This window comes from Branchiostoma belcheri, unplaced genomic scaffold, assembly GCF_001625305.1.
Source record: "Branchiostoma belcheri isolate BF01 breed outbred unplaced genomic scaffold, Haploidv18h27 scaffold1, whole genome shotgun sequence".
NCBI classification, from domain to species: Eukaryota; Metazoa; Chordata; class Leptocardii; order Amphioxiformes; family Branchiostomatidae; genus Branchiostoma; species Branchiostoma belcheri.
Genome location: NW_017802379.1, coordinates 7,781,289 through 7,798,495, shown reverse-complemented (window position 1 = coordinate 7,798,495; position 17,207 = coordinate 7,781,289). Strand labels below are relative to the sequence as shown.

At 42.7% G+C, this 17,207-nt stretch overlaps 1 protein-coding gene across 1 annotated transcript; it reads right to left on the bottom strand.

Annotated features, from left to right (window-relative positions):
• Window positions 1-5,940: 5,940 nt before the first annotated feature.
• On the bottom strand, window positions 5,941-15,445 carry LOC109468384 (myosin light chain kinase, smooth muscle-like). The gene is made up of 10 exons (XM_019766637.1): window positions 15,196-15,445; window positions 12,403-12,657; window positions 11,791-11,929; window positions 10,912-11,187; window positions 10,245-10,395; window positions 9,514-9,777; window positions 8,585-8,697; window positions 8,306-8,393; window positions 7,433-7,555; window positions 5,941-6,589 (listed from the first exon to the last, which is right to left on the bottom strand). Exons 1-10 carry the CDS (start codon window positions 15,333-15,335, stop codon window positions 6,408-6,410), a joined length of 1,731 nt encoding a protein of 576 aa, XP_019622196.1. The 5' UTR covers window positions 15,336-15,445; the 3' UTR covers window positions 5,941-6,407.
• Between the last annotated feature and the right edge of the window lie 1,762 nt (window positions 15,446-17,207).

The window sequence follows — 17,207 nt, the reverse complement described above, 5'->3', positions numbered from 1 at the left end:
ACAAAGGTTTTGATACGTTTGACAACTCAGAAAGCGCAACGGAAGTTGCGTCGGGAAACGGCGAAGAAAACGACTTCATGGTTACGTAGAGAAATTCCCCGCATTCTTAAGGAAATTCCTGTTGTGTTCGGAGTCTGGTCGAGGTGTGTCGAACATCCCAACCGGATAAGTGAAGATGTAATTACAAGAGATTAACATTGCTTTCATCTGAAACGTCAGACTTGGGTGGTTAGGTCTCCCAGGCGTACCTCCGAGAACAATAGAGCACAAACCTGCCTTAGGGGAAGTGAGAACAGGTTATCAGCAATGTCATCACTAACGTTAACTTTAAATAGAGACAGATATCAAATGTATGTTTGATCGTCCGACATTGGTAAACAAAGGCGGGTGGGACGACTCTTTCATTGATACACCACAAAATCCGTATGATTTCTGATTTCGTGGTTCGTTGAAGAAAAGGGGACAATGATACCCAGCAAGAGGGTTTTATAATCAGCAGAAACGAACTCTTCTAATTTTGACATAACATTATACACGGTTTTTATATACACAAAAAGACTACAAACTTGTGGCCACTGTTGTTCTGGCCAGTCTCGTCTGTTATTTCGAATTCGTTGATTCCCTCTAGCAAAGGGAGATCCAGAATTAAATCCCTATGGATTTAGCGCACTTCCCTCTGTATGTTATCTTTGGTTGGGTTTTCAACGACGCTTAAAGGTTCAAATCCTACAAAAACCCGTTCCTCTTTACAGGTCGCTTACGAACGTAAGCAGTCGTGCTTTCTTTGGAGGAACATGTAATAGACCTAAGTTTTGTTTTAGGGCTCTTATATAGGCTAATACAAATTCTAAACGGATACTTTGGTCGTATACAGTGGATTTTAAAGGAATAGGAGTGCAATAGCAACGAGTTAGTCTCTACCAGACTAACTACGCTGGCAATTATAGGAGAATAATTGCCAGGGGAGTTTGGCCGCCTTGTAGGTTTGACAGGCCGCGCAGTTAGGAGGGAAAGAAACTACCTTCCCGCGGCCGGGCTCCCTTGGCCAACTTTACTGTCTTTTTTGCCGAATTCCACGATCCGTATTCCCGTAGAAAGGCCTGGTGGAGGCTAGCAACGAGTGCACTTGGCATTAGAGGCTGTGGTGTTACGAATAGGGTTCTAAATCGGGATTAAACAGGTGTAGCGGCGATTTCACACCCCCGGAAAGCCCAGTCCTTCTGCGGTGCTACTTGGAAGGTAACAGGAGATTGTGGGTGTGACGGGGGAGGAGGGAGGGGAGGTTTATAATATCAATATTTTGGTGACGCGAAGGCACGTGCCGGGGCGGATCACCACGCGCGGAGTGATATGATGTCGTAGACGTATCAAAACAGCAACAGTCATGGCAGGTGCAGACATCAACTTGGTGCTATGGTGTGTTGTAAATATCTGAAGATAGTGATCTGCGTATATCTAAATACATGTATCGAGGAAAAACCAATATACAAGATTATTCCCTAGTTTTCGATTTTTAGATAGAAAAGAAAAAAAAATCACATTCCTCATGAAACTCGATAATCCTCGTACTATAAGCTCCATCTGTTCTTACATTTACAACTGTCTTAAGAAGCGAGAAGAAGCAGAACCTGTACATGTGTAGTTGTACTATAGATATATCTTAGTCTACCATCGCTATTTGACATAACCTGTACTTAGTTCGCAATGAGCAAAAATGTACAATAAAGGTCTTTCTTAATCACCATCACACAAGATCCAAATATTTCAGGGATCATCGAGCTCTGAGATCTCTAAATTCTTGTTCTATGATGAATTGTCTTTCCCCCACCTCCCCCACTCCCGACACTTGAGTCCACCTTGGCGGTAACCCAAGTTAAGTTTGCGGTTTTGGGCGGAGCTAAGTTTGCGTGTCGAGTTCTCGCGTTGGAGATGATGATGTCATAGCTTTGTTGATGTGCTTTTTGGCCAGGATGTCTTCATGTAAACACAACACCCCCTCCATGGGCGGGCTGAGGGAGGACACGACCGGAGTGGTGAGGCGTACGTACCGTGCATCGTTCGGTGAAATCCCCGAGGTGTACGTAGCCTCCACCAGGCCTTCCTACGGGAATACGGATCGTAGAATTCGGCAAAAAAAGAGAGTAAAATTGGCCAATGTAGTCCGGCCGCGGGGAGGTACTAGTAGTTTCTTTCCCTCCGAAGGCCAGTCAAACCTACAAGGCGGCCAAACTCCCCTGGCAAATATTCTCCAGTATATAGCCAGCGTAGTTAGTCTGGTAGAGACTAGTGTGCTTATACTCCTTCATGCGTTCATGTCGATGAATGTCAGAATATCTAAAATCTGCCAATATTTTCCGACAAACATTAATTTTAAAAACTAAAGACGGGATGCCATTCTTTAATACGCCAATACGGCCTTAAACGAGACGTATGTTTATCAGGATTTTCCACAAATTTTGGCAAAACAGGTGCAAATATACGCAGGTTGCCCCTCCCCAATACAAACAACACGACAACACTGATATACATTTCAAAGTCAACATACTCTGCAACATATAAAAAATATTGTCATTTTAGAATTGCCGAATTCTACGATCCGTATTCCCGTAGAAAGGCCTGGTGGAGACTATAGGCACGCAACCCAGGCGAACGTTAACACCTAAGATTTCCACTGTCGTCATCATGACCTGGAGTTAATGACACTGCGATCCGGGGTCATGTATGTTGATGTGGGTACCATGGTGCGGTACGTCCGGGGTTTCCACAGTCCAGCAACTTCGTCATCCAGTAGTGACGGATCCGGTAACACGTAATGGTTACGTCTGGTTATATGACACATATTTGAACAATGGCAGAAAGAAGCAACTCTTCGTATTTACAATGCATGATGTACAAAATGACTAATAAACTGGTGGACGTCCCAATCACTAAGTACCTAATACCAGCCCAGAAGAGAACAAGAAATAGCCATGCCTTCAAATACCAGAGTTATCAACCAAGCATTGAGGTGTTCAAGAATTAATTCTTTCCTAGAACTATCGTAGAGCCCGGGAACTCACTGTCACCAAGTACAGTAGCGGTATTACCATTAGATGGCTTTAAATAATGTCTAGAGTTAAATGTTCAAGGGTTAGGTGTAACAAGTCGTTCGGTGTGATGTAGCCAGCTGCCGCCGCGCCGCGTGCCTGCAAAGCTGGCATGTTACGCCGAAAGGCGGTTATACCGGCTATACAGATACAGATACAAAAATCTTGGGCTAAGGGCAACGGAACTTGCTCCCCATGTTTGGTTTCGCCCTGGTAGCATGGATACTGTATCAAAGTCCTTCTACAGCAACTTGGTAGATTTTCCCCGGACTTCGAAGCTTTGAATTGGAACTTACCCTCCCAAACACATGCTTTCCTTCCGAATACAATCCTCAAGTTTTCAAAATAAACATTCATCGCCATCTTTTTTCTTTTGCATAGTCATATGTCTGTCCATGTCTGTCATATGTATCACCTAGCTCAATGCCTAATAGTGGTCATTTGGCTTTGCATTGAGTATCATTCTTTTGAATAGGATAAGTGTAAAAGGTACAATGTAGTTATTTCTGTTTTGATAAATGAAGAACAATCATCGTATAACTGATACTCGTACCATGGTGGTAAAAGGGATCCATGCTGATACTTAATCTTTTGGTAGCCAGTATATACGTTCGAACCTATTTCCAGGTCCGAGAAAAAGCGAATACGTTTGGATATGCATGTACACATGTCCATTGTGTGCTTACTAAATTAGGCCACAGCAAGTAAATCTTATGGATGACATCCTCCGCAGACTCCAAATCTAATGCGACAGGGCGAAAAATACAAGGCGGGCAAGAAAACAAAATTCTTTCATTTTCAAATTTTGAGGTCATAAGCCTTGTTAAACAAGAATTAAGACGACAAAACATGATATTACAACCAAACAGATACATGTGTATTCTATTTTTGTATTCAACAGTGTCACCTGTCCTTGTAGATATGTAAAGAACGAGTCGATTAACTAGATATTCTAGCAAAACGGCTAGCCGTACCATCATGGGCAGCTACTATACTGGGTTGGGTTGGATGCGATGGAACATGTCAGTGTCAACATTTGCGATCAAACGTGAACCATTGTGTCTCAAGTTTGCTGGATCCCTGGTGGTCTCCGAACCGATAGGCATTTACAACATACTTGCCCAAATTTCGGCATGCTGACCAAAAAAATTCTTGTTTTTTTTTTCAAAATCAGGCGAAAAAATTGATGCGCGCGTTGATGTCATCCATAAAAATTGATTGCTGTGGCCTTATGTAAAATTGCTTGTCATTTTGTTCCCCTATTACTCCAAAATTGTACGGAAGCTCAGTACAGTTTAGAAACTTTTGTTGACATATCAGTACCAGGAAAACCGACGTCCTTTTCTTTTACGTGGCCAAAAGTACATCGGTGTTGTATTTCTGGAAAACATTGCGGCCGCCGTGGTGGTAATGTTCGGGTAAAACGTAAAAAGGATGTGGCTACGAAGGACATTGACCCTAAGAAAACTGCTAGTCATCCAGCTAATGTAGGACAGTGTATCGTCATCATTTAACCATACTGTTGAAACGTAGACTTGCAGGATATCGTCCATGGGAAGGAAACACGTTTTTGTTACATTACAAAGAAGTCATCACATCATGAGTTTGAACTGCGATTGTACGTCATTGCAAGGACGTTTTATCTGATGGAACGTCTTTGGTCGTTGTGTAACGGTCTCAGGGTGTGTGTGTTCCGAGGGTGGCACAACTGGATTTTTTTATAGTTCTTTAAATGTATACAGTAAGTTGAATCAGCCCTATACCATAGCATACTGACATCTGTGAGGCAAAAATGTGAAGTCACTGACCGAAAACAGTTGCTTGTTTTGTATCGTAGGCTGGTTCTAGAGTGGTCCTAGTCATTTATGGCTGGTACCCAAAAGAATTAAGAGACGCCTCACGATATGGCTTGTTTTGGGCTATTTCAAACGCTTAGAGTATGAAATGATGACGAAAATGTGGTAAGAAATGGCAGTAAATGTCAATATTAGTTGATAGATTTTCTCATCCAGGGCTGCTAGAAGCCTTTAGTCAAGTAACGTTTTTAAGCCAAACGCTTCTTAGGCTAACCTTGCCGACAAATGAGAGCCCGAGTAGTGAGTACATACTTCGAGATTTTGTCTGCACTCCGTCTGTCAACGTTAGACCATTCGACTTGTTTTCTCAACTTTCGCTTCCCAAATACAGTTGTGTTGTACTGTTGAAGATAGATTTTCCATAATTGTGCGATGACCAAACCGTTATATTTGTTGCACTTTGTCTGTCAGTATACGACGGTTAACTCTTTACAATGTTTGTAACGCAAGCCAACTTTGTTTAATGGACAGCAAGTCTTTGTTTTTGGTTGGGGGCAAGCCTCTTCACCTATTTGGCACGCTAGGAGTTCACTTAGAACGTGTCTTAAAAGCACGCAAACAAGAAACTAAGGGTTATGCACTATACAGTGTCAACGGGAGTCTTTTAAATACCACCTGGTCTTGGAAAATGTTTTGAAACCCGAACATATATAAATTTACGGATTTGTAAAGGAAGCGTAAAGATATAGAATATGTTAACGTAGTATTTAAGCACACTGCAAGGTGACGGAAAGGCGGAACTTGCATTTCAGCAGCCTTAACGAAGTCGTAAAGTCTACTGAAATATTTTCTCACCTTTAATACTTCTTTACATATTGCGGAAAGTTTGCTTAAATGTCTGTTTTCGTGCTGTGAACGTCCTAGGATTTGAACGGTAAACGCAAATCCAAAACATGCAAAAAATAAGTCTCTAAGACCAGCCTAGATGTTCTTGAAGTATCCAAAATAAAGAAGTTATAAGAAGAAAAAAAATAACAAAAACAGTCTTGTAAATCCAAACGATAAATTTTCCTCTACTGTTACAATGGCTGTCCATAGCAAGTATACATTCTATGGTCTACACTTTTCATCCAAGTTTGCTTGTTTGTCTATAAACTAACACCGAAAAGACTCAACGATATGGCATACCAAAGTCACGACTAGTAATACACGTCGAGCTGGTATGTAGATCGATCTTAACAAAAACAATAGTTCAGAATACACCTGTATAAATTCCTGCACGTTACGCAAGGGAACATTTCTTTGCAGTTTTCCTCTTCTTAAACTAATTCGCAGTTCTATCGGCTTTACAAAGCTATATCGCTGTCGTACAGGCCAATCGGTTAAACTAAAAGCGCGGTTAAATTTCCCGGTGTAGTATGACTGTTATTTCTCTCTATTTTTTTTCAAACGGAAGAGGATTTTACAGCGCGCAATTCCATTAGTCAACGGAAGCGGAAGTGACGATTTGTCAGCGGAAGTGACGTCACTTGAGCGTGAGTTTGAACTCACTGGTGATGGTGCCCATGGAGTTGTGTGCGACCACCTTGTAGTCCCCAGCCTCGCGCTCTGTCACCTTCCCGATCTCCAGTTTGTGCACGCGGCCTTTGTGCTCGATCGTGTACAGCCCTCCTCCCATCAGCGTTTTCTTCTTGTGGATCCATTCAACTAGAGAAAGAAATATCACAGCATTAAACAGTGTTCATTCAGGGGAGCTAGGAACATAACTGATGTACCCTTGCATTGAAAAACTTACTACTTGCTGGGATGTAGGATTTCTAGGGCAATGGCTTGCGCGTTTGTGTGGAACTTCTGCGTCAATTCTGTGTGTTTGCGTGGAACTTTTGTGTGTTTGCGTGGAACTTTTGTGTGTTTGCGTGGAACTTTTGTGTGTTTGCGTGGAACTTTTGTGTGTTTGCTTGGAACTTTTGTGTGTTTTAGTGGAACTCTAGTTCACGGTTTGTGTGGAACTCTTGGTGTGTGTTTGCGTGGAACTTCTGCGTGTTTGCATGGGACTGTTGTGTGTTTGCGTGGAACTCAGGTGTTTGCGTAGAACTCTTGTTTGCGTGAAACTCTTGTGTGTTTGCGTGGAACTCCTGTGTGTTTGCGTGGAACTCGTGCGTGTTTGCGTGGAACTCGTGTGTGCTTGCGTGGAACTCTTGTGTGTTTGCGTGGAACTCAGGTGTTTGCATGGAACTCTTGTGTGTTTGCATTTGCGTGGAACTCTTGCTTAATTGTTTGCGTGGAACTCTTGTGTGTTTGCGTGGAACTCTTATTTGTTTGCGTGGAACTCTTGCTTGTTTGTGTGGAACTCTTGCTTGTTTGTGTGGAACTCTTGTGTGTTTGCGTGGAACTCTTGTGTGTTTGCCTGTAACTCTTGCGTACACGTGTTTGCGTGGAACACTTGTGTGTTTGCGTGGAACTCTTGTTGTGTGTTTGCGTGGATCCTGCGTCTTTGCGTGGAACTCTTGCGTGAAAAAGATTAGCGGAAAAGACTAGGGATTGACTTACCTGTGGGTGGCGGTGCGGCATCCAACTCGGCGTAGAACTTAGCGGAGGAGCCCTTGGCAACAGTGATAGACTCCGGCACCAGAAACCACTCAGGCTTGGCCAGCTTACGAACGCCACCCTTTTCTGTGTTTGGAAACATGATTTCAGTTTTCATAGTGTACATATCGGGAGATATATATTATAACCACGTCTTTGATTGTCATGTGTTCACTTACACATGATCAGTTCGATGTGAAGCGTTGATTTTGATATCTGTTTTTTTTTCAGGTATGTCAGTATAATTAATGTGTTCTAAAATTTGAACAGTTGTCCTGGTATAACGATTGGTTTAAGTTTGTACAGAGGGTAGGTTGTATAATCTGCACGAAGTCGATAGAACGCGCTACTTACTTGCTGAAAAAAAATTCATAAAAAATCGTCCTTTAGGAATATGAAAAGATCCAAACGTGAAGTTTTTACTATGACTAGTATGCAAAATTCTGAGAAATATTGAGTTTTTACTGAAGCACTAGCTTGAAGATTCAATTTTTCTAAAAATGGCCTCATAACTATTGATGACGTCATCGTGACGTCATAAAATTTGCAAACCTTATCTTCTTGCAAGAAGACACTTTGTGACAAAAAAATTCATAAAAAGTCCATACTTAGCTGCAACATGTACTTTTAGAACACCCCAAAAGTCCTCAGGATGGGTTATTTAGCACCTTAAAGCGTATGATATATAAGAGTAGAATTTGAAGTGTTCTAACCTGTAGTTCTGGTGTAACGATGTTTCAGGTTTCTACAGAGGACAAGACGTGCAATCTGAACAAACTCGATAGACGGCGCTGCTTACTTACTGACTTAGTGTGTATGAATTATCAGAGTACTCACTCATCGTGAGCCTGAAAGCCTGCTTGTTTGTTCCCCACTTATCTCTCGCAACACACACGTACTCGCCTGCATCCTTCAAGGTCGCATCCTGAGAAAGAAAAGGACAAAGACAAAGCAAAATGGCGTTTATCTGCCGATTAAAAAAATTGAAACGAGACGGGGGGCTCCACAGACTGTCTGCAACCTATGATCCACTGCCGTGAACACCATTTTTTCTCAGACCGCGAAATGTTGCTACCGTGAACATAAAGTGAAGTTAAAGATATGTTAGAGCCTTACCTTGATAACTAGGGCGAAGGTGTTGCCATCTCTTTCAAAACTGATTCCTTTAGTCTTGCTCTCCGCCACTAGTTTACCCATCTGTTCCCAGACTACCTCATCCGGGACGTCCCCTGAAAGGAAACATCGAGGGTAACTGATGAAATTTTCTTACAACAAGACTGTCAATGCTGTTAGGGTTATTGTTTGATTTCATGATTTTGATGAAGCCTTCGTACCCTCCCCTCCCCTGAATGTATAGTCAGAACGAGCCCCGGGTGTGACAGAATTCAGAAAGTAGGGCATCGATCTGGGGCGCGGCAGACAGGTTTTCCCAAGGGTTTCCAGGAATGTGGGCATGTCAACAAACAGGGCCGGGAAACATTCCTGTGGACATTCCTTGCCTGTGGACAAATTCCTGTACGATTCCTAGAATTCTTGCAAATTGCACACAATACTGTACCATTAGGCTCCTCCCTGAGACGTCGCCAAAAACAGGGAGGGGGCAAAGATTATAGACAGAGAGGGCAATAGACGGATTCTTTGGATCAAGGAGGCGGCGTGGATAAGAAAGTCAACCCCAGTGAAGAACCGGGATGAGGGGGGATACCGTAAACTTCGCCATTTTTGGGATTGTACATGTGTTCCCGCCGCAAAAGCGCCAGAAACCTATAGCGGCGAGAAGCAAAACTCCAGTTAGAAGATAGTATGAGGAAGGTGTCTGATAGGCACCGAAATGTAAGCCTGTGAGAGACGTTTTTGATCGTGTAAAAGAAAATCCCACTATCAATTGCAAATGTTTCTCCCATCTTTCCAAAAAGCCTTCCCCAGTCTTAATGCACGTTAAACATTTGTATCTGTTAACATCTAGCAATACGCTCTCTCTTTTGTAAAGAGGGGAATACGTACTTCCTCAGGACAGTATAGAAGAAGTAAGCATGTCTACCTACCTGAAAAAGTGACCTCAATCCTGGCTTCCTCCCGTTCCTTGGCAATAAACTCTTTCCTCAGATTCTCGTCGAACAGCGACCCCGTCCTCTTTGGTTCCTCGGGCTCGGGTGGCGGCGGGGTGGGTTCCCGCGGGGGCTCGGGTTCGGGCTCGGGAGGAGGAGGAGGCGGGGGTTCCTCCTTCTTCTCCTTCTTCTTCATGGGCTTCCCTACCAGGCCTCCCATGATGCACCAGTCAGGCTGCGCCCACAAATCGTCGGTAGACTCTGGACAATCATCACATACATCTTATTATAGTTATTGCCTGTTTTGTGTATTATTATATATTGCCGTAATTGACTGTGTATATTTTGTTGTTGTACATGTTTTTTCACACATATACTTTTTTTGTGTAGGAGAGCAACGCGTAAAGGTGCGTACGTACCTGTTTTGCCCTCCCTTTCACTTGGTGGAAAATACCAGTAAACAAATTAACAAACAAACAAATAAGCATATTCAAAAGATCAAAAACTCACATTTTTGCAGGAATTTTTCGAACGAAAAGCTACTACCCTCTTCATTACGAATGACCCATCACTTGAACATAGACACGTGACTTCAATCAATCCGTCATGAAGAAGACCACTGGGCCCCACGAAAGCTCGGCAAACGCAAGTCAGTTTTTGGGTGCCCAGAGATGTCATCCATATAATCAAATCAACATGGCCTTATGGCAGACTTCTCCAGGCCCTACCTGCCACCTGTAGCACAGTGTTGGAGCTGGACGAGCCGAGCTGGTTTGTGACGACAGCTGTGTACGTTCCTGCGTCATCCACGTCACACTCCCTGACGTACAGCGTACACACGCCCTGCGCCAGGTTCACCTTGTACTTCTCACCGTCAATCTGTCACAAGAGAGAAGGGACCGTTTCATATTCCAGAATTATATTCTCTAAGATATCATTTCTTCTCACCGTCAATCTGTCACGGGAGGGAAGGGACCGTTTCATATATTTATGTTTATCGAAGGAAAACATACTGTTTTTGCTACGTTTCTTCCTCTTCTTCTCCAAACACTAACCTCAGACTTGGTCAATGACCTGATTTTTTTACGTTTCTACCATGGTAACCGGTGTTGGGTTACATCATGTTGCAATTTTATAGTAGGAGGAATTTATACTCCTGTCTGGACATACATATGAATGTGTTTTTAGTAAGAATTAACAGAGCCGACCATATTCGAAGGTAAACATTATCCATTTAATTTGCTTTGCAAATGTTACCTTTCTAGTCCAGAATTATATTATAAAAGATATCATTTCCCTGGTCTTTGCGCGGCCAGTAAACCTACAAGGCGGCCAAACTCCCCTGGCAAATAATCTCCTAAATATAGCCAGAGCAGTTAGTCTGGTAGAGGCTACCTTTATAGGTTGATCTTCCTTCTGCCACTCTATCGTGGGCTCGGGACTGCCGTCCACAGCGCAGGTGAAGTACGCCTCGTTACCCTGCACCACGATACACTTGGGGCGGGGTCGGTGCAGGAAGGTGGCGGGGTGGTCCATCAGGGCCTGGCGGGTAGCCGTGCGGGGACTCTCGTGCATCCAGCTGTAGTCTCGGCCCCGCGGGGTGGCGTGGCACGTCGACTCCAGGTAACGCTTCCACTCGTACGTGTAGGAGCGGTCAATCTCGTCCTGGGTCTGGATAGAATACACTCGGCTTACTCAGTCCATATGGATGAAATATATTGTTTTTGACGACGTCTAAGGGAGGAACCTAATGGTACAGTATTGTGTGCAATTTGCAACAATTCTAGGAATTATACAGGACAGGACAATAATCATTTTAACTTGAGTTAAGTGAGGAAAGTCGTGTAAAGTGCTTTTCCCAAGGGCACAAGATCGGTGGAATGTCAGGACTCGAACCCGGGACCTCTTGGTTCTGAGTCGAGCACTCTGCCGTTACGCCACACGACCCAACTCCTTTAAGGTTTGTAATTAGAGTCAAAGCAAAGAAACTAAATGTCCAAGAAGTGCCAAAGAATTCATACGAATTTTATACAATTATACAATTAAATTCATACAATCCATTACTAAGAAACATAGGAATTCTACGGAATACATACGATCCATTACTAGAAACATAATTTTATAGCGGAAAATCCTTACTAATTTCGTAAAATTCGTATGAATTCCGTAAAATTCGTATGAATTCCGTAAAATTCGTATGAATTCCGTAAAATTCGTATGAATTCCGTAAAATTCGTATGAATTCTTTGGCACCCCCTGATGTCGAAAACCGACCTCGAGAATCTGTTGTCGCACAGGCACGCTGGAGGGCACCTTCTCGTCCATCCAGACGTCCTTGCGGCTGCTGCGCCAGCGGGGGTGGGCGTCAGGCGGGCCGTGGTGCGAGTAGTCCCGGGACCACTGGTACTGGTACCTGGGGGACAGGCAACGGGATGGATCTGTACTCTTCTCTTAAAGGCATCCGTTGCAATTTCAGGGATGCAAGACAAAAAATATGAGGAAATCTGTCTTATATTGACATTTAAAATATTTTTTTATTAGCACATTTTTGTCATCATCATACTTAAAGCGTTTGAAATAGCCTCAAAACAAACCGCGGGGCGTCTCCTTATTTTTGGGTACCACCCATAAATAACTAGAATCAGCCTACGATACAAAACCAGCAATCGTTTTTCGTCAGCGACATTGCATACTTGCTTCACAGATGTCAGTATACTTTGGCCATGGGCAAGGGTTGATTTAACTTAAGAATGACCGAAAAATTAACTTTGAAAAAATCCGCCCTGAAATTACATTGGATGCCTCTAAGTTCAAAAAATAGCATGATGATGAGGAAAAACATGTTTATCTAAGAATAGCAATGTTCTTTTCTTTATTTCTCCGTACCTGTCCGCCAACCAGGCATTGTAGGCTCCGTAGTCGTACGAGTCGTAGTCTTTGCCTGAAATCATCTGTCCGTACCCCTTGCCGAGCCCGGGCATGCGGTTAGGTTCCGGCGGGGGCGGGGGCCTGTATGTCCCAGAGGGAGGCCCGCTGATGGTACGGTACCGCCGCCACACGGACTTGCTGTAGGGGGCGGTGGCGCTCTGGTCTGGAGAGGAATAACCGGCCCCGCCTGTCTTCTGACCAGAACCGGGAGTCCTGACAAGTAAAAAAAAAAAAACTTGTGGTAAACACCTAGCAGTGCCAAACTTTGTACGATTCTACACACAGAACTTTATTACATGACAATTGTATGTGGTGCAATATGCATGGCAACAAATATCTAACATAGTGCAAAAAAGGTGTAAAACTTAGCAATGTAATTACAATGGTAGTGTAAGTCATTGACATAGTGATACAATCCAGTGGGACTGATCATGAGGTTTGATACATGTATTTCTTCTGATAACAAATTAGTCTTATATCTATCTTTGAACTGTTGGAGTTACATATACATGAACAATGACTATATCTACATTCTCTTTCGAAAGTTCATCTGTGTGGGTACGTGTACAAGGCATCATAGAAAACGTCTTTTTGGGTCAGTTATCCTGAAGAAGACCAGAGGCCTGGTTGAAAAGGCAAAGCTACGTGAGGCGTCTCTTCATTTTGGGGGGTATCGCCCCGAAGTCAACCTAAACTCCAAGCAGATCCCTTTCAGTGGCAAGACAGTATCCATTAGCCAGAGAAGGTCGCCGGCCACCGACGGGGGTAGCGACAAAAAAATGGCCATAAATATAAAAGCTAACCGTTGATCATTCCCCCACAACCTCTGCTTGGAGAGTAGCTGCAACCAGCCTACGATACAAAACAAGCAACCGTTTTCCGTAAGCGATTTTTGCCTCACAGATATCAGTATGCTTTGAGACAGGATTGATTCAACTTACCGTACATTAAAAGAATGACCAGAAAATTGAAAATCCAGTTTTGCCGCCCTGAAATAGCGTTGGATGCCTTTAAAGCAATCTTTAAGGCAATCTTTATTGAAAAAAATTAGCACATGACAATCAGTATTTCATACTTTGGGTATTTAAAAATGCCGAAACAAGCCCCAAGATGAGTCAGCTCCGGGTCCTTCCAGGAGCCGTTTTCTGACAAAATTTTGGGAATTTTTGCTCCATGAGCATCAATATACATTGGGATAGTGTTGTTTCGCACCACGTAGAAAAGTGACTAGAATATTGACTGAAAAATTGGGTTTTCCAATGCCTAAAACTGCATTGGATGCGTTTAATGATCCTCGACACGTGTACACAGTAACCTTGTGGCACTTACATACAGGACCGTGTAACCTCTCGTCACTGATACACAAGACCCTGAAACCTTATGCTTGTGGCACTTACGTACAACTACAAGGCCCTGTAACCTCGCGAGGCACGGACATACTAGACCCCGCAGGCCCCACACGTATACACTGCGACATACGATCACGTTACAGTATAGGGCGGGGCAATACTCAAGCTATGTCACCTATGCAATAAAATTGTCCATCAAACATCGAAATATTTTCAAGGCAGTCCAAATGTAGATATGTCCCGATGATTGCTCTGTTTTTTACCCCTCTAGAGATCTGTTTGATGTATACAAAGTATTGCAAAGTGTTGTTTCAGCTACGAATTTATTGTTGCTCGTCTTTGGCGTATCAAATTTAACTGGTTGATAAATGTTATGTCTATTTGAAGTATTGTGCAGTTAAGGAAAACGTACGGGAATATCATAGATAAAATTCAGCTAGCTAGGTTACAGATTGAAGAGGAAAATTAAGGAATTATAATGATAGTTTTTGAAAACAGACCAGTGACATATCTGCACGGAGGGGTCTCAGTATCATATACCGCGACCTTCTGGTTATGTTACACGACCTGTTACAGATGTAACTGATAACTGTGTTTTTATGAGACTCCATACAAAACAAACGTCCAACCTTCCAAAATATCAAACTTTAACAAGCTCCCCTTGACATGATCAAACTCGTGCTCATCAAATTTGACCCACTACGCAGAAATGCAGGCGGCAGTCAGTGACTATGGATAGCAGCTTCACAAATATCATTATCAATGGACTAAAATTCTTTATTTAACGAGATCAGACATAAACATAACGAGCTACGTGGGAGACTTCAATATGGCATGTACAACATGTAACGCCTACTCTTAACACTGCTTTTTACTATGTATCATAGACAGACTACGTGTGCAGATAAAACTTTTGACACATGAAAAATTAGGACCTTCGACTTGACCTTGCTATACACGTACTACATGTACCCCTCCACGTATGTCGTAATATATATAACGTTATGACTCATAGAATGTTCTATATCGGTATGGATCTTAAATATCAATTGGCAATTCCTACATGAAAGCTATGAGATTTTGCCAAACATTGCGCTTTAGGGCACTAAGACCAATTCGGCCATTTTGATATAGAATAAATTCAGCCCGTCAAAGAGTATGTCATAATTCATCTAAACTTGGCTCTGATGACAAACGTTATAGACAGGTATAAATAGAACTGATATCGATAATGTACAGAAATATCTTACAACGTACCCGGCTCAATCTAAACTTTTAAAGTTATTACAAATGTAAATTTGTCTATAGAACAGCTGCTTTGGTATAAAAAAAGGACCCGTTTTGTGCGATAATTTTTTAAGTACATTGTAGATATATAGGGAAGGGAAGTATGTCCACTTACCATCGCATTACAGGTTGTGGCGAACCGAAGACTTCCAGGCGAAAACCAGCTATCCCTCCGGTGGTCAAACCGACCTCAACCGCACCGGGTTCCTTCTTCAAAACCGGGCGGGAGGCACCCACGTAGTCTACCGAAGCCATGTCTGTACAAGTCCCGCTACGAGCTTACCCCTTACTCCGAGACCCACCCCTGAACAACACCCCAAACTTTTATTACAATCACGAATTCCTGCAGACGTATCATAGCAGCGGCCGGTTCAATATTTAGAAAGATCGTTGGGCCGGGGGTAAGTTGAGCCGGGTGGCGGTGACTGACAAGTCTATGCGCTGCTTATTGTGAGGACATGTCCGGTATGGGAGCTATGGCGGGGTATTACGTGTATGTGTGACAGACATGCGGGTGGGATAAAACGATGATTTATGAAGGCTACCTTTCCTGAAAGTAGGGCAGAAAAACAACACCTAGAACTAATAAGATTAAAGTTCAGATTATTCCCAACATGGTAGTCTCATGATTTTATCAATAATCTTTATTTGCAAAATCATGCCCGAAGGCTAATTGCTTTCACAGTCAAAGACACTATTTGGTACGATCATTCTACCTCATGGTACGATACAATAATAGTAAACGGACAACTACTTTAGTACTTGTCTGGAAAAGCGTATACTTCTACTACTACTCTATCTATTTTGAGGTTTGACTTCTTCTTTGAAGGCAGTGGGTAATGAATAGTCCCACATTCTGCATAATGAGTGTTTATTTTTAGTCCCCAATGAAACTAACGTTGCTTACAGTGGTATTGGCATTGTTGATTGATCTTAAAAGCATAAGTAAATACCTCTTAAACGAGATTATTCGTCTAAATGTTTTTACATGGGAAAAACAGCCAGAGAACTGTAAGGTAGACCCAAACGTCACGTACGCGTCTGACTATGGACATGCTTCTGTCTGCACGCAAAGGGATTCATAAATGCTGTCATAGTCATATTTCACACACACTGTATCATAAAAATAACATAGGGAGAGAAATATACTACTTTTCCTTTGGTTCTTCTGAAACACATTCTGTTGGTCAAAGTGATGGAACGGTCCATTTTTGCAAGGGGGTGGGATGGGGGTGAAATATCTGTCATTTGCTTGCAAATGTTGCCTTTCTGGTATATAAAGTTGTTTTCAACATGTAGAGTAGAGAACAACACATTGTAAAGATATCCGGTTACACTGAGGAAAGAACGTGTTCTCTTCTGGCTAGATCGAAGTAACATACATATATGTGCCTATACCATCTACCAGGCTTCAGAAACGGCTGAAAAGAGCAGAAATTGGCCAAATGGATAGATAACATGCCAGGGGGTCTGGTAAAGTACAGTTTGCTGCCTCTGAATCCTGGTAGAGGCTAGAACAAGCCTAGCTGGCAGTTGTATTGTTTTTTTAGTGTAATAGTATTATTAAGGCTTGGTCAGGATTGAAACACGTTTCTGCTAGTCTTTTCCAGACTAACTACGCGTAGCTGGCTATATACAGGAGAATATTTGCCAGGGGAGTTTGGCCGCCTTGTAGGTTTGACAGGCCGCGCAGTTAGGAGGGAAAGAAACTACCTCCCTGCGGTCGGACTCCCTTGGCCAATTTTACTTTCTTATTTGCCGAATTCTACGATCCGTATTACCGTAGAAAGGCCTGGTGGAGGCTACGTTTCTGCTTGGAAGCCACATCACCCATCATTTATCTTATTCCTAGTTACATTGTCAGACTTACATAATATATACTTATAATAACTCCATCAAACACATTTCAAGTACAAAATTAGATAGTGACTCTGTTAAGTCCACGTATGAGCAGATATTTATGTTTACCGAAGGAAAACATATTATATTTGCTCATTTCCTCCTCCTCCTCTTCTCCAAACACCTAAAAATCGTAGATATTTTCGTAATTAGAGCTTGGAGGAAAATGAAATTCAGCATGCTGGTAGGTTGGTACGTTAGACATTGAACCTTGGTCATTTTGGCCAA

Excerpts from the sequence above, each read along its gene's own strand:
- LOC109468384 (XM_019766637.1), bottom strand. The coding sequence starts at position 15,335 with ATGGCTTCGGTAGACTACGTGGGTGCCTCCCGCCCGGTTTTGAAGAAG. Across the intron at positions 11,188-11,790 it reads TGCGACAACAGATTCTCGAG|ACCCAGGACGAGATTGACCG; the intron begins GTCGGTTTTCGA and ends TATTCTATCCAG. Across the intron at positions 7,556-8,305 it reads GGCTTTCAGGCTCACGATGA|AAAAGGGTGGCGTTCGTAAG; the intron begins GTGAGTACTCTG and ends TTCCAAACACAG.